This window comes from Mugil cephalus, chromosome 15 (genome assembly GCF_022458985.1).
Source record: "Mugil cephalus isolate CIBA_MC_2020 chromosome 15, CIBA_Mcephalus_1.1, whole genome shotgun sequence".
NCBI lineage: Eukaryota > Metazoa > Chordata > Actinopteri > Mugiliformes > Mugilidae > Mugil > Mugil cephalus.
The window spans coordinates 19595250-19616433 of record NC_061784.1 but is presented as its reverse complement, the minus strand read 5'-3'; the positions used below and the strand labels follow the sequence as shown (position 1 = coordinate 19616433).

The following is a 21184-nucleotide window of genomic DNA, read 5'->3' as shown; positions in this document are numbered from 1 at the left end:
ATAGAAAACGTGTGAGCACATGTTTGCTGTTTATTTAAGCCCCCTGTTTATTTAACCCTCTCTGGATACATTGTCGCTAAATGCTTTCAAAATATTCTTTTCCTTATCATGGGTAAAAGATGTGTGATTTTACGTGGTTGTTCTGTTATAAAAAATACAGTTTGGCAACTAAGTTTAATGTAGTGTTTGGGTAGAAACGGACAGAAATATGCTTTACTTCTCGAAATAGGCCTGATTAGCATGCTAACTAGCCAGACTGGATACGTTATCCCTACAAATGCTAATAAAATATTCTTTTCCTTATCATGGATAAAATAAAAGGGTAATTGTAAATTATCATTCTGTTATAAAACAGTTGGCTTCTTTAATATGTGGGTAAAAATGGACAGAAACGCATTTTAGCTTCTTGACATAGCCTACATGATTAGCATGCTAACTAGCCATACTGGATACGTTGTCTCTAAATGCAATCAAATTATTATTTGCCTTATCATGGGTAAAATAAGATGGTGTTCTTACGTGGCCATTTTGTTATGGGAAAAATGCTACTTAGTTTAATATTTGGGTAAAAATGGGCAGAAATATATTTTAGCTTCTTAGCATGCTAACTAGCTTCTCACGATCCCACACTGGATAGGTTGTCACTAAAAAATGCTGACAAAATATTCTTTTCCTTATCATGGGTAAAATAAAACGGTATTTTTAAATTATCATTCCGTTACAAAACAGTTCGCTACTTTAATATGTGGTTAAAAACCGACAGAAACATATTTTAGCTTTTTGAAATAGCCTACGTGATTAGCATGCTAACTAGCCTCTCAGGACTGGCCACGTTGGATAGGTTGTCGCTAGATGCTAACAAAATATTCTTTGCTTCTTCTGCGCTGGATATTCCATGTTGTGTCGTAGCTAAACAAAAATGTTTATATTGAGCTAGCCAGCATAAAATAAAAACCAATGTGGCTTAAAATGTGGACAGCAAACTCCTTAGAACATCCAGTTAGCATGCTAATCCTCACTGGGCAAAATGCTTAATTCTAATAACATTATACATTTGCAATCATATCACAGCTTTAAACTCAAACAAGCCTTTTATTGTACAGAACCTTTTTGGACACCAATCTGTCTTTAACAGCCTTGAATAAAAATATTGTGCATGGAAGTATCAACACATGGAACATCAACACACCAAAGCAGCAACATGGAGGAAATTGTGATTACGTCCATTTTTTCCCTGCATGTCCATCTGGCAATACAACTTAAAAGGCAATAAATTAGTGACTTAAATATAGCTGTAAATGTTGTTCTGAGAACATGGAGCAATGACAGTTTGTGCCACAATACAACATTCACCCACAATACTTTTTCCTGTGTTGGTGAAATATGCCACTGTAGCAGAGGGAATCTGTTTTTGTTTTTTTATGGAAAAAAAACTTGCTCAACATTTTACAGCTAGAAGTAACTGGAAGAAAACATCAGTCATATTTTGCTGTGTGAAAATTAAATTATTTAAAGTAAATGTTCTTTCAGAGAGCTTAGGCCATGCAATTTCATTTCAGAGGTTTCAGTTTCTGGGCAGTTAAGTGACCGTTACCTTAAGATCGACTTATATTTCTACTAGCTTTTAACACAATCATAACTTATGGTGCCAAACATTATGTTTCAGATCCATGATATACATGCTGTCAACATGGATGTATTATAAGAACTAGACTCCAAGATGTCCTTCTGGTTTGCTTCAGGTTTGTGCAGCCTACCGTTCATGTGTGCATTAGTGTTTAACATGGAGCTTTACATCGAGATGACAGTAAAGCACATAAATATAGCATTTCTCGGTTCTGAGTGAGCTTTACAAACATTTAAACATTCATGTTTCAAAAAATAAAATAAAATTATTATCAGCTGATTGGGCCCCATAGTCCTTTTGTTGCACAAACCTTGAGTGACCACTGGGCGAAATTCACAGTAGGTTTTGATGGCATATGCCGCTCTCTTAATACATCCATGGGCGTCACTTGGCAAAAGTTGTGGTAAACACCAAAGAGATGAAGCTCTACAACGCGAATACACAAGATCCTGCCATTTGTTCTTTTGGTATAAAGGCCTCTACGATTGGTATAATTTCATTCATGCTGATTAGTTTCCCTTGGCGTCTCTCCATCTGTGCATCCAACATGTGCAGGCCAAAAAAAAAAAAGAAAATGGGATCCACACATAGGTTAAATACAGTTGTAGGTAAACAAAATTGACAACTGTAAACAAATCATTCACCGTCCTGAAATGTCGTCCTTTAACCACAGCAAAGTTTCAGATTGTTTAAAACTGCAGCTTCGGAGATTGTTTACTTTCCTGTGAGCTGCAGTCAATTTGATATGGGGATTAAACACAAGTGAAGAGTGTTGGTCTTTACATCCATCTCCACTGGCAGTCCTCTTCCACAAAGTGTTGCAGCCCTCAGTTCTTTATGGCACAAAAGAAATAAACATATGTAACAAGGTTCAAACAGTTCTGTTCAATTTCTTTTTTTTCCCCCCCTTCTGATTTGGACACCACGTCCAGTTACGGCCATCCAGCGTATTCAGGTTTCACGGCCACTTGTGTTCCCCTTCCTGTTGCTCAGCATCAGTTGTTATGGCAACAGGAGTAGAAATAAGAGTCTTTCTTCTGGCTCAAGTCCACGCCCGTTTCCTCGGCTGTAACAAAAGACACAAGATGTAATACACAAGGTTTTGTTTTAAGCAGCTTTGACATTATTTTCTGGAGGATTCATTTGTATCCTGTCTCAAGCTAAGGAATGCTATTGATGTCATCCCATTTTTAGCAACAGCACTTGAAGGGGCGTCAAGGCTCCTAAATCTCATGTGGTGTTCCCCAGGGATCAGTTTTGGGTCTGCTAATATTTCCTGCAAATAATCTTCTACTTAACTAAAAATGCCTGATATAAGCTAAATCCAGCTATTAGCTATTAAGATTCATAAAATCCATGCATCTATTTAAAAAAAAGCCATCTTTTGCATCCTCCAATTAGAAATCTCACTCTCGAGGTCTTGCAAGACTTGTTTTGCATCACTGGTGTCGCAAGACCACCCAACGAGATGAGTTCATGGGTAGGGAGAACTAAAACATGACAGCAGCTACAATTTAGACAGTGACACTGATGTGCGGCAAAAAGTTGGATTTAAAAAGGACAATTGGTATTAAGAGATCGGTATCTGGGCCAACCCAGGCATTTTTAAAATGATCAGATCATATTGGTTTCAGGCTTCAACCAAGCTTGACCTTTTGTAGTCAAAACCACGTCCCTGTTTCGTCAAAATGTCTTTTTCCTCTTCTGTTTTAAGGCGGCTGGCTAGGGTGACAGCTGATGAACATCGAAAGAAGAAGAACCAAACTTACTTGACTAAACATATCTGCTATGGGAAACAACTTCACTCTGGAAAATGGGATTTAAAGTGTGCCAGTTTGCCGTAAACTATTGTGGAGGTACCACTAATAACTGAAAACATTTGTTTTTGAAACTGAAATACCTCTAAAGGAGTCAAATCTAGAGCTTGCGTATTAGACTCAACTTGATTCTGGGAATCAGCAGCAAAGTCAATAAAGTGGAGTGGGGCCACTCTCATAGCTGCTCAATCTCCTGTGGTGTTCCCCAGGGATCACTTTTAGGACTGCTGTTGTTTCTTGCATATTAACTTTTTACACTTAAACACCGTCATATCTTGATTTTAATCATGACAGACAGTCGGCTCTGAACAATCACAATCAGAATCTGACATGCTAACGAAGGTCTCACCTGTTACGTACTGGAAGGCAGAGTTGTTGTAATCCTCAGCAACTTTCTGGAACAACTCGTCTGGAAACAAAGAGGAATAATGAGGCCTGTCAGTTACCATCAGTTCATATCATTCGCAGTCACATTAAAACATGTCTCGTCACATGTCTCGCTTACAACATGCAGTAACTATGCAGTCTGGAACGATGACAGAAGCTAGGAAACATGCCTCCATGAAAGTTCACAGTGACGGCTAAAACAATGCTAAAGGGGAACATGTAGAACTGGACTAGGTTAGACAAATTGATGTAGCAGAAGTACAGGTAAAAAAGGAAACATCAACTGGTTCTGACTTGCTGCTTTTATTTCAGATTTATGCTGGAAAAAATCTGCATGATTTCCCTCAAAGTGACTGCTGAGATTAAATCCGTTGCACATGTTTCTCTTTTCTAATCTGTGCATCCACAAACAGGTTTTAACTGGATGTAAGAGTCACCGAATTGAGATCTAAAGGCAGATGATTCTCTCTTAGGTGAAACACAAACTGAAATAACTACCATGCCGCTGATTTCTTCAGCAATCACTCTGTTGCATCTTCCTTCTGCTTCCTGTTGTTCTTCTGTGTCTCAATGTGACCCATGCCTTTCATATTTTTAAGCACAGGAATGCTGCCAAGGAGCTTCACTACTTCAATACTTCGCTCCTAGGCCAAGTCACTGACGTGCTTTCTGTTGTATGTGCCGAGGGATATACCTCACAGTGGATTAAATCAGCTAAATGGTGGGAATGCTGACTCCTCACAATCTGACTGCAGTTCCTCTAAAACCCTTTTAAGATTGTTAGCGGAGCACTGCTGCCTTTATCCATCTGTTTAAGTGAAATTAATGTACATTACGCTAATGCTACTGCAGTTCAGTTACCACCTTTGTTTTGTCCGTTTCAACGTGAACTTAACATTAAAACCTTTGTAAAATTTAGTGGAGGACTGTTACACCGATCAGGCATAACATTATGACCACCTTCCTAATATTGTGTAAGTCTCCCTTGTGCTTCCAAAATAGTTGTGATTCATCAGAGAATGGACATGGGCCTTGTGATGGTGTCGTGTGGTGTCTGGAAACAGGATGTTGTTAGTGAGGGGTTAGTTTGGATCCTATAGGTTGAGAGGAGGGGCCTCTGTGGGGTGATCCACAATTTGGAATCTAGTGAATTTGGAGGCCAGGACAACACCTTGGGCTGTTCTTCATGTTTTTTGAGTTATTCCTAAAGTGTTATTGTTTGTGTGTCAGGCTGCTGCCATCAAGGAGTGTCATTGATATGGGGTGGGGGTGCCTGGTGTTGTCTAGGTGGGGGCTACATGTCTAAATAACAACCACACAAATGAATGCCAGGTCCAAAAGTTGGAATTACATTTACTTTTTTCCTGCTCATCCTTGAATAAGATTAACTGGATTTTCCCAAAGGAACTACATTACCTATAAAAAGTATTAATCTCTTGGGATGTTTCTCCATTTTATGCCTTTTAGAAGTTGGAACCATGGACATAAATACATTTCCTGTTACTATCAAACAGATTTCTACAAAGTGATTTTAATTCATTAGAAATATATAACGCAAAATAAGTGACTGCATAAGTGCTCGCCCTGGTTAAAGTGATGGACGTCCAGCTAGATGGTACTCATAGGGTGAGTAACTCCATCTGTCAAGTCTTTTCAAGTTTAAAAATATACTCGCATTTTTCATTCATAGGACTCACTTCCTTAATAACCAAACCACAAATTGCCATTGAGCCAAAAACCCGTGTGACGTGTGGTCTGGAGATGACTGAAGAAAGGAACTCACCCACGTTTTTTCCTGTTTTGCTGGACGTCTCAAAATGCTGAGCACCGATTTCTGTAAATCAGAAAGGTTATATTATCAGTCAGGATGAGGCAAGTTACAACTAATGACACACAGACGCTGGCAGAGGACAACCACCTGCCTCATTGAGGGTGTTTTTGAGGATTTCAGCCATTTAATTTTGCAAGCTGAAACTCCTTTTTTACCGTTATATAATTAACTCACACCTGAGGAGAAAAAAGACAAGGAAGACAATTGTGCTTCCAGATTAAATGAACTTCATCTCTGAGCCACTCAGGAACATTTTTGAGCAATTTAAAAACATATGTACGATGAGAAAAGAGCTTAGAGAGATGTTTCTGATAGCCGGCCATTTTTAAAGCTGTTTCTGAAACAACACTGTTCACTTTTCTTTGTCAGACGCTCACACAGATGGTGGCGTGAGAAAAAACAGACCAGACCAACTGAAACACCGCAAAATTAAAAAAAGTGGAAGTGTTTCCTGACCCTGAGTATGAATAGACAGCTTCACTGGTAATGTGTGTGAACGTGAATGGGTTTTGGGAAGTAATTATAGTAATTGTGTGTGGGGGGAAAGAAATTAAATATGTTTGGTTGTACTGTATCACTAAATATCAGATCATCTCACACAGTACATCAACAAACATCTCTGACCAGGCGGCCATGTCGCCCATCTACAGAGAGATTATTGTAACGTTTAATCGGCAGCTTGACTGCACGTACCTTCAGCGAAGTCCTGGGCGTCGTGGTAGTCTATTTGGCGCAGGCTCCGGTCTCCGTCAATCAGGTCGTTCTTGGTGCCGCACAGGTAGATTTTACAGTGCTGCGGGAGAGAAAGAACAAAAACATGAACGTTTTTCTTTTATTTACATAAAATAAGTCCTTGTGAACGCGTGTCATGTCCGTTGAGCTAGAAATGCAGCTTCACACAGTGATAAATATATAGATTGTTTCAGTATTAACAGAAACTAATTATCGATAAAAAACAATCCCCTTTACTTATTTGATTAGATATTTCCTGATTTATTGACACACACACAAAAAAAAAAAAAAAAAAAACATGAGGGAATTTTAGTCTGGAGTCAGTCCATCCACAATGAATTAATTATGTCTGGCAAAGATCTCCCATTACACATCGGCCAGACGGAGGTGGAACCGGTGAAAAGCAGTTTCTACATCACTGCCACTCCCTGGATGTGTAGCACAAGGCACAGAGCACGTTCTGAACTCAGGGTTTAAGCTTTATACTTTTTCATTTAAAGATTTTCTCTTACACCTTGTTTTTTTTTTTAAGTAAGGGAGACTTGCAAAGTAAGAATTTCATTGCGTACTCTTAACGGCTGTTTTTACGACAAGAAACATCTTGAGTCATGACCTAGATCTATTGTGCCTGTTGTAAAAGACAATGAAATAACTTTGAATGATAAAGAGTTAACAGCGATTAAGACATTTATCGAGAGGCATGTGTCACATAATAAATCCCTGTGACTGGTTGAGGTGTGTCCAAATGGATGCAGAGTGTTTTTTTGTTCTGTAATGACTGAAACACGTCCCACAACGAAACGTTTTGCATCTTTTTGTTAAATCAATGAGAGATTTGCAAGAGAAACATTTCAATAAATGTCTAATTATATTTAATTTAATATTAATACCGACAACTTGAGCCGAGAAAATCTTTATTACCTCCTCGCAGTTCTGCAGCTCTTTCACCCAGAACCGAGCTCGCTGGAAGCTGCTGGTGTCGGTCAGATCTGAAAGCCAGAGGTCAGAAACACGACCACATTTAGGGACAAGAAGTTACTTTTTAGTAATCCACATTGTCTTTGTAGGCTGGACATATTTCCCAGTTAACGTGGGAACAACAGTAAAAGCTGAAATACTTTGCGCAGCCTCTTGATTTCTGCAAACAGTGTTAGGTCAAAAAAACTGAAGTGAAATGCAACACGTCGAAATATAGGAAGAAAGAGGGAAGGCCGGTGTTAAATTAAACACCAGCGTGAGTAATTCACTGGGAATTCCCACCAGTTATTTCCTAAGAGACAAAGTTCCTCAATGTGGAACAAAGGAACACAGACTAAAGTACGTAGGGTTTCAGGATGATCAGATCCACGCAGAGACTGTGATTCTCTCTCTCCCTCGGCATCTCATCTCTTACCTCAGCTTTATCTTAATCGAAAGGGACACTAGTTGCTTCGCATCAAGCCTCGAGTGGCAGCACTAATGTATTCTGACAAACGGGACATTTAACTGGTTCAAAGTGAGGGCAGCTAACAGACAAAGGAGAGAGCGACGATGGGAAGGCTTGATCCTCTCGTTTGTGGATAAGATCGAGGACTGTGTTTATATTCTTTCATTCTCCTCTGCTCTGGCGGAGAGCTGCGAGATGAAGCCTTTAGACGTGTGCTATTTATTCCTGCACAGGTTTCCAGTTGTTGCTGGGATCAAAAAATGATCATGATGATGAGATAATCAGTTTTAATCCCTTTGTTTGTTGCCAGTGGTTATAATGTTATGGCAGATTGGTCTATCAGCCACGCAGAGTTCAGTTCCCACAGTCACGTTGCACATTCAGCTCAGGCATGTTTGCTGTGAAGTTATTATCATCGTGTAGATTTACCGTAACAGACGATGGCGGCCCGAGCTCCTCTGTAGTAGATTCTACTCATGGCCTCGTAGCGCTCTGATCCGGCCGTGTCCTGAGTGAAAGAGATCAATTTAAATGGAGACACGATATGGAAGAGAAGTACCTACTTCCTGTTTAACCACACGTTTTTTTTAATTCAAGACGCAGACAGAGAGAAGCAGCACACGGTACAGGATCCACTCTCTCACGACCCATTTACACAGGGAGGTCTTTTGTTATTTTTAGCCGACATTTTCTCTGAGAAGTTGCGGAAAGACTCACCCATATTCCCAGGGTTATCACCTTCTCGCCCACCTGGATCGGTTTGGCGACAAACGCGGCGCCAATAGTCTGCGAGTTAGAGAAGACAAGGTCTGAACGGCAGCTCCCAGGAAGCACAGTTAGAATATTTTAACTACTTTATTAAATTTAGCTCTGCAGGTTGTCCGACGCTTGAACCCTTCAAACTGATTTCATTTACTTTTTCATTCAGGAGGTTGTTATTAGATGAATCAGACACGGCACGTAGCTTTATTTAATTGTGCGGGTTTGCAGCCATTTTACATACTAAAGTTTTGAATAATAATTTTGTGGCTGAGGGCAGAAAGACACGGGTTGTTGTTGTGTACACACATGCAGCTCAGCTCTTTGAATGACTGCACAAAAAGTTTGAAGTTAATCATGCAGCTGTTCACTAGACCAGCCTCAGTGACTTATCATAAGGCCCGCAAAAATGAACGTGACGTCAACGAGGTGAAGCCAATTCCTTTTAACAGCAACTATTTTTAGGATTGAACACTCAGTGTGATTTAACCCTCAGTCTGACTCAGGTAGTGATGCAGGAGCACGGTTGTGATGACCAGCACAAACACACCTCCTGAGCAGGGGAGGATAAAGAATCTGTTTCTGAATGACAAGTTCAGCTTCAACGTGGATCTCTCAACAAGAATGAAGTTGTCCACATTTACTGTCCACGTGGTTTGAGTTACCACCAGAGTACAGCTGATACAAAAAGCCCTCCTCTCCTTCAGCAAAGACAAACCACGCCGGAAAGAGTGCAGAGCAGATGCAGCATATTTGATTCTGGAGAATATTCTGGAGAGTATTTGTCTATGTTTTGGACTGGTGCAGTATTAATTAACAATATCTGCCTTAAGCAATCAAATTTGTCCACTCACATGTGCTTATCACAAAGTGTCTCACACAAGCAGGACATGGTGGTAAAGATGTGGACTGCTGATTTCAAGAGGAAGCAGGTCAGTTGTAGTGAGTGCGTGGTTTTCTAAAATTGTCTCCATCTACATTTAGCCCCTCGTATGTACTGTGTGTGAGCTACAGAGAAGAAGTTTTATATTTTGTTTTTTATGAGGGACACAGAGCAAAATACTAAAAAAGGGATTTCAGTTGTGATTTTGCGAAATCTAATAGCGTTATCTGCTCAAAGATAGTGCATCCCAGGTTTCTATCAGAGTTCAGTGTCATCACCACAACCACCCAGGGGCTGATTGTATAAATAATGCCTTTCATGCGGGCATCAGGCGGCGAGGGAAATCAGCAACGGACAGGCACGGATATTTAGGCAAAGCAGCTGACACTCACGTTCTGGTACGGGCCGACCAGGAAGCGGTGGTGGACGTATCTCTCCACCAGGCTCGTCTTCCCGACGCTCTCCTTTCCCAGCATCACAACTTTGGCGTCCACGCGCATGGCCGTCATGGTAACAGCGTCTGGTGGAGGGGCCCACGAGGAAACAGCAGCAGCAAACGGGGAGGGGGGGTATTTACAAGGAGGCCGCTGTACTGCTCGCTGTGCTCTGTGAAAAAAATTAATAAATAAATTAAAGTTATAGGTGTTCACTGTGAGACACTGAATCATAATTCAGTGTCTCGGAAGTGATAAATAAAAATATAACTCCATTATTACTAAAAATAAATTAATTACCAGTCTTTGTAATTATTGTATAAAAGGTTAAATCATAATTCTTTTAAAAGTTTCAAACTCTTGTTAAGATTTTCACACATGAAAGTGAAACCTCTAACTCCAAACCATGAATTTGACTACAATTTTACTACATAATGACTATGTAAGAGAACAATGGTACAATCCAGGTTTAAATTTATAGTTAAATCGAACCGAAGGCGGGAAAACACAAAGAAATTGTTGTAAAACTATGAGAAAAGTAGTTGCACATGACCCTGATAATAATTTGATTATGATAATAATAATAATAAGAAGAAGAACAAGAAGAGGAAGAAGGTGAAGGCGTAATTGTTATACAACTTCAAACACTAGCTTCCACTATATCATTTGATGTTAAACTGAATTTAAATTCCAAAACATAAAGACACAAAGTGACCACAAAGAGACATAAAATGAACAACTCACAACTACTATACAGCTTCAAACACGAGGTTAAAGTGAATTTAAAAAAACGTGGACTAAAACACACATACTAACCACAAAGAAACACAAATGAGTACAGAGATAGTCACTACTGTGCAGCTTCAAACACTAGTTTTCACCTTATCATTTAAGATTAATCTGAATTTAAATCCCCACAATAAACTGTTGTTTTCTTTCAATAATATAAGATGTTAGCTTCCAGCTTTTCCTGCTGTCTCTGTAGCTGATTAGACTTTCTCTTAATAAATATATTCCATGAAGACTAAATTACCCGAAGCTAAATAATAATAATAATAATAACGATCATGATAATAGTTCGTATACAAATGACACAGCTAAAAAAGGCGTTAAAAACACGAGGAGAGGTCAGCTAGCCCAGCATAACTTCAGCACCGAACACAAACACTGAAAACTCACCTGCTAGCTAGCTTGACTCAACAAATCTCCCTCAACATCTGATCTTTTTTTTTCTCTCAGCAGGAGCCAAACCCGAGACTGAAATCCGCCCAAAAATCCTGTTACAAAGCGGACACGACAGCAGCCAGTTCGCTTGTCATCTCTGCCCAGCCGAGCGGAGGGGCTGGAGCCGGAGCCGGGGTGGTGGAGGTGGTGGTGGTGGTGGTGTCTGGATAAAAGTGTTGCGGTTAGCTCGGTTCAACGTTACTGTTGCGCAATGGGTCGTCGGTTAGCTAACGTTACAACAACAAACGGTCACCGGACGGCATCGTTTCTGCTTTAAAAGAGATAAATCCTTAGTAAACGGATCCGGATTTTGGTTTGGGACGTTTAGCTGGCAGGAGACGGAGCTGTGTAAACGTTTCTGTGGAGAGAAAACATCCAGCTGAGCTTTGTTTATTTGGGTGGGAACCAATGTCGGGAACCAATGGGACGTGAGAGGCGGTTTCTAGAAGGCGGAAGTGACCGATTTAGACGAGACAACTTCCGGATGTTGGAAAACCCATTTTCCAGTGTTTCATTTCCAATTTAAAATACAAAGATTTGGAATATATGTGTAACAATATCGTGATAATTGGCAAATAGACATAAATGTATTTTTTTTAAATTAAAGTTGCTTCAAATTTTATTGCTTTAAAATATATATTTTATTCTTAAAATTAGAGAATATATGTGCCGTAAAACTATCTGACCTTCTTAAGTTTCGTTATATATTGGATAACTCCTGTTATCGAATACAGACAGTTAGAATAGTTGTTTAATATGTTATATACAATTGTAAAATTCTTAAAAGTTTACTCACACTTCACAATTTTCTTTAAAGTAATAATAATCACACGGAGAAGTAAAATATGCTATAATAAAATAATCGCTAGAACACATCATCAATGATGTAACAAAAACCCCCATTTGGCTGAGGAAAAAACAAACAAAAGAAGACATACAATTACCTCAAAGAAACAAACAAACAAACAAGTGAGAAGGGTCACAAACTAACCAGAAGAAAACACACAATGAACACATAGAGACACAAACTGAACACAAAGAAACGTATAACTACCACAAAGACAAAACAATCAGAAATAGACACAGTATTGATAAATTATTGAGCACATTGTTAAATGTCACAAGCTTTTTTTTTTTTTTTTTTTTTTTTCCTTTTTGTTGAGCAACAATAACTTTTTAATTTTTATTTTTGCAAAACACTTTCCTCTTAATTTCCTCTTGGGGTATTCAAGTGCTTTTAAAGTGATTAAACTGACATTTTTACTCATTTTGTGTCTCCAACATATTCTGGGTGTTATTTTGTATCTCGCTGCAGTCACTGTGGTTAGTTTGAGTGTCTTTGTGGTTGTATTACATGGCTTTGTAGTTTGAAGAGATTGTTGTGCGTTATGCGTCATTTTCCTAATTGCCCTTCGGGAATAAATAAAGTTTTCTCTGATTCTGATTCTGCATCAGTAGCTAGTGTTTTTTTTTCTCACAGCTAGTGTTTTTTTGTATTTGTTGTGTCATTTTGTGGTTATTTTGCAACTGTGCAACTTTTTTGTGGCCTTTCAAGTCATAACAAATTGTATGATATCGCATTCTTAACTATTTCCAGACATTTAAAACCTATTGGCCGTGAAAACTTTTTGCGATTATTACTCTTAGCTGTGCATAATTTTGGCAGGGAGTTAGAAGAAGCTGATTGGTCCAAACCCCGATCAGCTGACGGTGATGCTGGACGCTGATTGGCCCAGAGTTCATGCGCTCTTCCTCCTCCACGAAAACACAGTTCTCTCTCGCACACATTGGTCAGTAAGAAGAGAACGGGGATAAAGACTCCAACATGGCTGAAGAGGAAGGAAGCGAGTTAACTTCTGGGGGGATTTTTCAGGAAATCTTCACGTCTCCGCTTAACTTGACCCTGCTCAGCCTCTGCTTGTTCCTCCTCTACAAAATCTTCCGCGGGGACAAGCCGCCGGACTTCGGTGAGATGGAGAAACCGCTGCCAAAGATGAAGAAGAGAGACTTCACCCTGGCAGAGTTGAAGCCCTACGACGGACTGCAGGACCCTCGGATCCTCATGGCTGTCAACGGAAAAGTGTTTGACGTCACCAGAGGGAAGAAGTTCTACGGACCAGGTAACGGTCAACACGCAGCAACAGCGGCAGCAGCTACCGAGGATTAAACTGCAAATTATTAGCTATAGTTTGGGACAACTTTTGTTAGACTTTGGGTTTTGGAAGCTGCCCGCCCCACCCACTTTTAGTTTGTTAACTGACTGAGGTCTTGTTTCATAACAGAGGGGCAAGCGGTAGCCTTGAAACCACAGATCGTCTATAAAGAAGTTGCGTTGTCATTGGAGATAACTTCAGCTCGGGTCTTCAAATATCGCGAGGAAGGCGCTCACTGAATACCCGGAAGTGTTCTTTTACCTTGTAGTATAGTGTCAAATATTTCTATTAAAAGTAATTTCACATAGTTTTAGTGAGAGTTGTGAACATAACGCAATGCTGAGATCCAATGCTGTACAGAAATTGCACCTTTGTTTTCTTAAAAAAAAAAAAAAAATGTCTGGTGCTTCATTACATGTCTCCGAAAAGTGCAGTTCATTAAATATTAATACTTTAATAGTGTACTTTACTGCACTAAACCAATGTGAAACTCTTAAGTAGGCTCTTAATCCCCCACTATCACAACAGTTGAATTATTATTTTTTGAGAAAATACATATTGCATTTCATTATTTTGCAGCTTATCAGCCAAAACAAGACTTTTAACTCTTTTGTTACAGGTTTTATACAAGACAAACTATCGTCAGATGTTTAAATAAAGGCAGCAAATACCAGTCTTACATTCTGCTAGTTTGTTTCTTTGTAGGACTTCAGCTGGTGTAGCTCAAGGCCATTTTGGTAGCATTCATGGCCGTTTCAGGATGTGGATCTTGTAATTTTTTAGGTGCCAGCTGTAAGTTTGTATGTCCTGGGTGTGAAAGGATGGTTTCGTTAAACAAAAACACAGCCGTCTCTGTTTTGGTTTGTTATTACTTTTAAGTACGTTTGTTGTGACAAACTGATGCAAAAAAAACAAAACAAAAAAAAAAAAAAAAAACTAGTCCGTTTATTTCAGCCATTATAATAAAGCAATGAGTGCTGTCCCTGGTGCTTTACATAGATTTCAATTATTTGACTATCAAATAAAAGCACTTACAAATGGCCGTACTAAATATAAATTAAGAAAAGCATACGTTGAATTAAAAATACTGTTTGTACCGTTTTGTACATCCCTTCATTGTTACAGTGAAGACTTATTTGTAGTTGTGAAGTTACGATCCGTTCTTCCAGACACAGAGTGTGTCCTCGCTCTTTTTGTCCTATCTCAGATGGTAACCTCTGTTGCCTGTAACCTCTGACCAACATGATAACTCGCTCTCATGTAAACCTTCTGCAAAATGCACACCCAGCCCTGAAGCCTAACATCCTGCAACTTTGGTTCTTTTTCAGGAATTTCACGTTTGTCCACAGGGAGTAGACTCGGTGTCTAACTCACAGGCACTTACTGCTGTTAGAGGACATTTAATTTAAGTTAATTTTTTTTTAATATTTAGGACTATCTATTCTTTGAATGTGTCTGAACGCAACCTGAAGCTATGGAGAATGTGAAATGAACTTTAAATGAAATATCATCTAAAAACTGACTCAGTTTTTATTCATAACAGGACAAATTTGATCAGAAATGAGGATCGATACGTTAAGAGCTGTGACGTTACTGAACTCTGTCCCCCACTGACCCCTGCACACCCATTCACTCACCCATTCACTCACACCCCTCACCTCCTCACATGAAACATTAATAAAACATTAAATAAAATAAGTATGAAAGGGGAAATTATAAGCAGTGTAAAGCAGTTAAACATTAAATGCAATCTTTAAAAGTGATTTAAATAGTGTTAAGAACAGAGCAGTGTCAAATATTGCGCTGGTTTAGTAACATTCATCTGTGTGATATGTTCATAGTACCTCACTCAATCATTGTGTATATCTTGCACACTCACCTGTATATATGTTCTCACCTGTGCATAGTTTTCCATCTATAAATATTCAAAACCAACCTGTATCATATCACTTATATAGCACACTATTTATGCTACATGCACTTAATGCGTATCACACTTCCTGTTAGATACTAAACTGCATTTCGTTGCTCTGTACCTGTACACATGTGATGACAATAAAGTCGAATGTAATCTAACAAAGCAAATAAGTTTAATAATAACTAATTACTCCCCAGAAATGGAGTAAAGGTGCACATTCACTCTACTGCAAGATAACAGATATTTATGGCGTGTCATTTTGCATTGAGTGGTTAGACAAGTCTGTAAGTTAAAATAAAAAGATTGCAGAAAACGTCACTCGAAGAGGAGGAAATAATGGATTTCTTCGGGACTATTTTCTGCGGCGGATTGATACATGCTCATTAAATATTTTCAGTTGTAGGAGGGCAGTGTTTATAATGTGTTTAAGCTGCAGGTCTTTGTTAATGTTTTCATGGTTCTGTGCGTTTTTTTACTGTATTGCAGAGGGGCCGTATGGAGTGTTTGCGGGCAGAGATGCGTCCAGAGGTCTGGCTACCTTCTGCCTGGAGAAAGAGGCCCTGAAGGACGAACACGACGACCTCTCGGATCTGAACGCCATGCAGCAGGAGAGCCTCTCTGAGTGGGAGTCTCAGTTCACCTGTAAGTAGAGACACGTGGACGATTGTTCTCTAATTTTGATCGGAGATTGAAATGCGACCGATTACGTTAATAATAACATGTTCAATATTTAACTTCATACGTTTGGTGGTGTTGTTATTCTCTGTTACAGTTAAGTACGATTACATCGGCAAGCTTCTGAAACCAGGAGAGGAGCCCACGGAGTACACCGACGACGAGGAGGGGAAAGACAAGAAGACGGACTAGAAAAGTGATCAAAAGGGAAACACTAGCGATGCCTTAATGTTTGTAATGTTTTGATGCCTCCTGTTTAGGGCAAATCTTCCACCTTCTTTGGACCAATCCTGGATTTTATAAGACGACAGGCTGGACTTCCATTTATCTACATTTATATTTTTAATGAAGGCACTAACGGTTAAATTAAACTAATGTAGAGCTGTGTAATGTTGTTAGAGTGTAGAGCAGTTACTGGAGAGTTAAATATTGATCCTCGGACTGATTCCAGCTTCTTTATGGAGCAGGTTGACCCTAAATATCCGAAATAATCTGAGATTACGCAGTTTGGCAAAAGGTTCCATCCAAGGATCCCTGCAAGTCATTTAAATACAAGAATGATATGTTGAAGGTCTGAAGGAAAATTCAGGTAGAAGCGTGAGTCCAAACTAAGGCTTGTTTCGTTTCTTTTTCTTTGTTTTTTTTTTTTTTTTTTTAATAAAATAAAAGCTCTTGTCGAATTAAAAAGTGAGCGGGACCCATGACTGGGAGCAAAAGGACCGTGATGTTTGACCTATGACGACTCAACCTGATGATCCATATCGTTGCTTCCAGTTTAATGTTCGCTTCGCTTGTTCACGGTGGCAGCACCACAAAATTAGAAACCATCTCGTTTCAGCTTCTCATATAATAAGAGGACGTGCTTCTTTTTTTTTTTTTGTACAATTTCCTTTGGATTTTAGGTCAAATGACATGTAATGTGCAATGATTTTGTTAAAAAAAAAAAAAAACGAAACGATGAGGTTGATCACTGTGGTTCATCACATTATGCAGAGCAAGGTGTCAAAATTCATACAAATGGCTTCTCACACAACAACACTGAAGATAAACTGCTGTTTTACATAAACATTTTACAACAAACGTTCCCGTTCTGCTGATGGTTTGTTTACATTATTTTTAACACTAAATCCAGGATGGAGAAAGAGCATAAAACAACTTCTTGTAGGTTGGATCAGCCAAGTTTTTCGTTTTGTTTCATGAACTAATCATCAGGAAAAGAATCGTTAAACTCTGGTGCCGTCTGAATACACGTCCTCCAAACATTCCTGTGGAGATGAATTAATTTATAAAGCAGAACTTGGAAGGAACAGGAGAGAAGAAATGAATGCTGTTAATATTCCTCTTTATCGCTGTAACTTTCCATAAAAAAACACATTTAGTGAGGGAATATTTTTCAGGAGGCATGTACATAATACTCATGTTACTGTCATACTGTTATAATCCTCAAATCATATTTCGATTTAATAAAGAACGATGAAACAAAGACTTGACAAGCCTGTTTTTTGACTCTGATTAAATAATCCTCCATGTTAACGTTCACCATTGCACCTGACTGTTATTCCTATGTTTATACTGTTTAATCCTGTTTTATTTTCTCTTTCTTTTTACTTGTGGTTCTTGAGAGTGTTTATTTTATGTGCAACTAAATTGCTGGTGGATCTTCAAAGTCAAAGTTATTGTACTTACTTTTTTTTTACTTTTTACTGCACATCAGTTTCTAGTTTACTAATTTAATATTTTTCATAAAAATGATATAGGATATAATAAAAGCCTCTTTGCTTTATGATCAAAGTGCCAGTTAGGCTCTAATTATTTTTCAATTATTAATAATTACTGAAAAAAAATCCCCAAAAGGTAATGTCATCCAATATTTATCAAGAAAACACTAAATTCCTGCTTAAACATGTAACCCCCAGGTCATCAGTCTGTATAATTAGCCATTTTACTTAAGATACACTTTATTTTTGTATATTCCAACTGTTATTAATAGTAATGTGAACTTTTAAATGGTCTGAAAAGCATTATACAGACAGAACATCTGGAATTGGTATAAATATTTTAAATATGTGCCTTGTGGATCTATGTTAGTCTAACTCTAAATGGTCCTCGTTTATGTTTAAATTAACAGAACTACAACCCTTGCGAAGCCAGCGGGGATATTAGTGTGGGTGCAGCAAATTTTATTTAGTTGTAAAAGGTATGTGTCAGAAGTGGGATTCGAACCCACGCCTCCATTCGGAGACCAGAAGTCCCGTTTATGCGGAAGGAGCTTATCCTTGAGTCTGGCGCCTTAGACCACTCGGCCATCCTGACACGACGCACATGACCGATCGCAGTTTGAGTTTTATTAATCACACACATACAGCTCTATGTTAATATGTGATATTTATATTGTTAATAACAACGAAGAATTGTAACTACTTCGTGCACGTATTTAATTTTCTTCCAATGTCTAAGAGTGTGAATTTGCCTTCCATTTTCACTTTTGACAGTTATGTTTTAGTTTGCGCATGCTCGTATTGGCATTCGTGATAGGCAATGATGCTGAATTCATGTACAATACGTACAATTGGTAGAAACGACCAGTATTGTGGCCGTAAACATAATAAACTCTTCCAAAGTGTTAAGTTATATACCTGGTATGCTGATATAACTGCATTTTAAGGCATTATTCTTAATTGTGTCGCCTTCTGAATATGATTTTCTACTTCTGTTGGGGTCTACGTAATTATTCTATGTGCACGAATGCGACATAACTTCCGGTGTGTGTACGTGCGGCGGCCATATTACACTTCCGTTCTTCAAGGGTATTTGAAGGCACCAGGCTAGTCGACATGTACCGGTTTGCTAAATCTGCAGTTAACCTCGGCGGTAAGAAGACTGTATTTTAATAATAATGTGTCTTGACAGTGTATTTTTGAGTTAATTGATTGTTTAACACCAGTGGACAGAGAGTCTGAAACAATTTTTGTGTCAGTGACCGCCGTCAACGTGCTACCATTATCAGCTTGCAATGAGCTAGTTAGCGTTAGCATCTCCCAAAGAAACAAAGATTTACTTCGACAAACTGTTATTAAAATAATGAAATGGCCGTAAATGGAAATTAAGCAGGCCTTTAAGTTAGCAGGATACGCTAAACAATCAATTAAATATGTTATTTGACTTTGAGATCAAACAAGGGCAAATAAGGACAGTCTGTTTACTTTAGTAATACATTTCAGATAAAACGTAAACACCATTATCAATCCCAAATATAATGTTTAATATGACCAATAAGCGTGGAAGAAGTTGTCCATTTTGTGTCCATTTTATTTGCAGAAATATGTCAGACTTCAGCTTACGTCTTCATAACTATTCCCCAGTTTTTACTGGGTGGTCCAGGATCATCCTGCAAGTCATACTACACGTCTTCTTCTATGTGGCCACAACAAATGATTACTCATTAATCTAGTCACTGTTTTTTTATTACAAAAATGCTTCTATTTATGTCTCACAGACTGAGATGATTCAAAAACACAATAACACAATCCTGAAATTTGTGAAGCTTGTTACAAATAATGTACCATGTGCAAGAAATGAATAGTAATTTAAAATGAGTGATTGATCAATATATTTTATGTTCCATTCACATAAATACCACTGACGTTCGTTTTGACTGATTAATTATTGTCACCTACACTCACAACAATAAGTATACTATTATGCAGAACCAATGAGGCCGCAAGATGTGGATCGAAACTATAAATATTGCATTGATCCATTAATCGGTCAACTTATTGAGGCTCTAAATCGACAACCGTGACACATCAGGTGAACTTGGATTAAAATCATGAATATGAGATATAGATCATGGTATGACGTCTAGACTAAGGACAGTAAAGACGCCTTTGTAGCTTTATGTCAATTTACCTAAACAGTATACTGTTAAGAAATGTTAAACTGGTGACCAACCAACGTGATGTCAAGCGATCAAGAAAATGATCAGACTGAAGAAAAGTAGCAAATTCTGAACCAGAAACAGTTTGAGTCCTAATACATTTATTAGAATGGTTTTAGATTAATGTACTGTCAGTTGACTTGTTAATGGAGGACTGTTTTTTGTTTGTTGTACAGGTCAGGCCGTGCGACAGGTGAGGTATGGATCCTCTGTCCGCCAGGACTTCCACTCCAAGTACGGCTTGGCCGTGATGGTCGGAGGTGCAGCCTTCTGCACAGCTGTGTGGGGATATGTAAGTTAGGCCACTTCACATTTATTTAGAAGTATGACGGTGTACTCACAATGTGGCAGAGAAACGTCAAATGTCCCAATTATCAAAAATCTTTGTTGATGTCAGATATACTGTGGAAATGACCATTTAACGATATTAAATGTATGAAAGCCACCGTGTCATCTACCCTGTGTGATTGTAGTTGTTGATTTTGTAGCATAAAATTGCACAAAGATGGCTACACAAACAGACTGCTCATCTAACTAAACCTCACGTGTTTGTATTGGCCACTAGGGGGTGATCAGAGTTTGTTTATTCGCATATTTTGCAATATCATTATATGTTAAATGTGCATCTCCAAAATGACATGGTCAGAGAAAGAAAGTGTTTTATAACAGACAAAAGTCAAATAAATAATGAGAGGCGATAGATTCATAGGATCAGAGTCACTTTAATCTTTGGATATTTTAAAAATATTTTCTGCCATTGTAGGCTCACATGGGACAATCGTATGGGATGCTTCTAAAACACGAGTTCCTTCTCATTTTGCAGGTCCTGACTCAGACCGGCATCGTCTGGAATCTGTCACCAGTCGGGAAGGTCATGCCCAAACCATGGAGAGAGGAGTAAAGAGCCGCCATGACAGACCTCCCTCCCATCCAAGAAACCTTCTGGTTGTACAGATGAACAATAAATATCTGCGTTTTCAGACAGTGAATGCCTCTGTTAATTCCACCACGTTACTTTGTCCGAATAAATTATGTATGATTCTACTGACTACTTGTGTCCTTATTTGCTGCAAATGCTTAAAATGTCTATGATCTTTGTTTCTCTCTATACAATGCTTTTCAGACTATTTAAAAGTAGCATTACTATTAACAATAGTTGTAATAAGTGCAATGACTAATTATACAGACTGACCTGGGGGTTACAGTATTACATGTTTAAGCAGCAATTTAGTGTTTTCTTATGAAACATCCGATAATATTACCTTTTGGGGACATTTATTACTAGTTGAGAATTAACGAGGGCCTAACTAGTACTTTGATCACAAAGCAAAGAGGTTGGGGACGTCTGAAGTTATTTTATCATATCCTATATCATTTTTAT

At 38.6% G+C, this 21184-nt stretch overlaps 3 protein-coding genes and 1 non-coding gene across 4 annotated transcripts; 2 read left to right on the top strand and 2 right to left on the bottom strand.

The window, feature by feature from the left end:
- Positions 1 to 1072: 1072 nt before the first annotated feature.
- Positions 1073 to 11540, bottom strand: rab24 (RAB24, member RAS oncogene family). The gene is made up of 9 exons (XM_047606396.1): positions 11076 to 11540; positions 9855 to 10068; positions 8538 to 8606; positions 8250 to 8328; positions 7316 to 7383; positions 6356 to 6455; positions 5615 to 5665; positions 3794 to 3853; positions 1073 to 2693 (listed from the first exon to the last, which is right to left on the bottom strand). Exons 2-9 carry the CDS (start codon positions 9969 to 9971, stop codon positions 2623 to 2625), a joined length of 615 nt encoding a protein of 204 aa, XP_047462352.1. The 5' UTR covers positions 9972 to 10068; positions 11076 to 11540; the 3' UTR covers positions 1073 to 2622.
- A 1356-nt stretch (positions 11541 to 12896) lies between these two features.
- Positions 12897 to 17351, top strand: pgrmc1 (progesterone receptor membrane component 1). The gene is made up of 3 exons (XM_047607553.1): positions 12897 to 13240; positions 15678 to 15833; positions 15964 to 17351. The coding sequence occupies exons 1-3, from the start codon at positions 12946 to 12948 to the stop codon at positions 16056 to 16058; spliced, it is 546 nt and encodes a 181-aa protein (XP_047463509.1). The 5' UTR covers positions 12897 to 12945; the 3' UTR covers positions 16059 to 17351.
- Positions 17352 to 18068: 717 nt separating this feature from the next.
- trnal-caa lies at positions 18069 to 18179 on the bottom strand. Its single transcript has 2 exons — positions 18142 to 18179; positions 18069 to 18114 (listed from the first exon to the last, which is right to left on the bottom strand). It is a non-coding gene; the product is annotated as a tRNA-Leu (tRNA).
- Positions 18180 to 18590: 411 nt separating this feature from the next.
- On the top strand, positions 18591 to 20851 carry LOC125021154 (cytochrome c oxidase subunit 7B, mitochondrial). Its single transcript, XM_047607075.1, has 3 exons — positions 18591 to 18737; positions 19980 to 20095; positions 20627 to 20851. The coding sequence occupies exons 1-3, from the start codon at positions 18701 to 18703 to the stop codon at positions 20702 to 20704; spliced, it is 231 nt and encodes a 76-aa protein (XP_047463031.1). The 5' UTR covers positions 18591 to 18700; the 3' UTR covers positions 20705 to 20851.
- The last annotated feature ends 333 nt before the right edge of the window (positions 20852 to 21184 follow it).

Coding starts and splice junctions, on each gene's coding strand:
- pgrmc1 (XM_047607553.1), top strand. CDS start 12,946: ATGGCTGAAGAGGAAGGAAGCGAGTTAACTTCTGGGGGGATTTTTCAG. Junction 13,241..15,677: donor GAAGAAGTTCTACGGACCAG/GTAACGGTCAAC, acceptor ACTGTATTGCAG/AGGGGCCGTATGGAGTGTTT. Junction 15,834..15,963: donor GTGGGAGTCTCAGTTCACCT/GTAAGTAGAGAC, acceptor TCTCTGTTACAG/TTAAGTACGATTACATCGGC.
- LOC125021154 (XM_047607075.1), top strand. CDS start 18,701: ATGTACCGGTTTGCTAAATCTGCAGTTAACCTCGGCG. Junction 18,738..19,979: donor ATCTGCAGTTAACCTCGGCG/GTAAGAAGACTG, acceptor TTTGTTGTACAG/GTCAGGCCGTGCGACAGGTG. Junction 20,096..20,626: donor GCACAGCTGTGTGGGGATAT/GTAAGTTAGGCC, acceptor CTCATTTTGCAG/GTCCTGACTCAGACCGGCAT.
- rab24 (XM_047606396.1), bottom strand. CDS start 9,971: ATGACGGCCATGCGCGTGGACGCCAAAGTTGTGATGCTGGGAAAGGAG. Junction 7,384..8,249: donor GGCCGCCATCGTCTGTTACG/GTAAATCTACAC, acceptor TCTGGCTTTCAG/ATCTGACCGACACCAGCAGC. Junction 2,694..3,793: donor TGCCTTCCAGTACGTAACAG/GTGAGACCTTCG, acceptor CTTTTGTTACAG/CCGAGGAAACGGGCGTGGAC.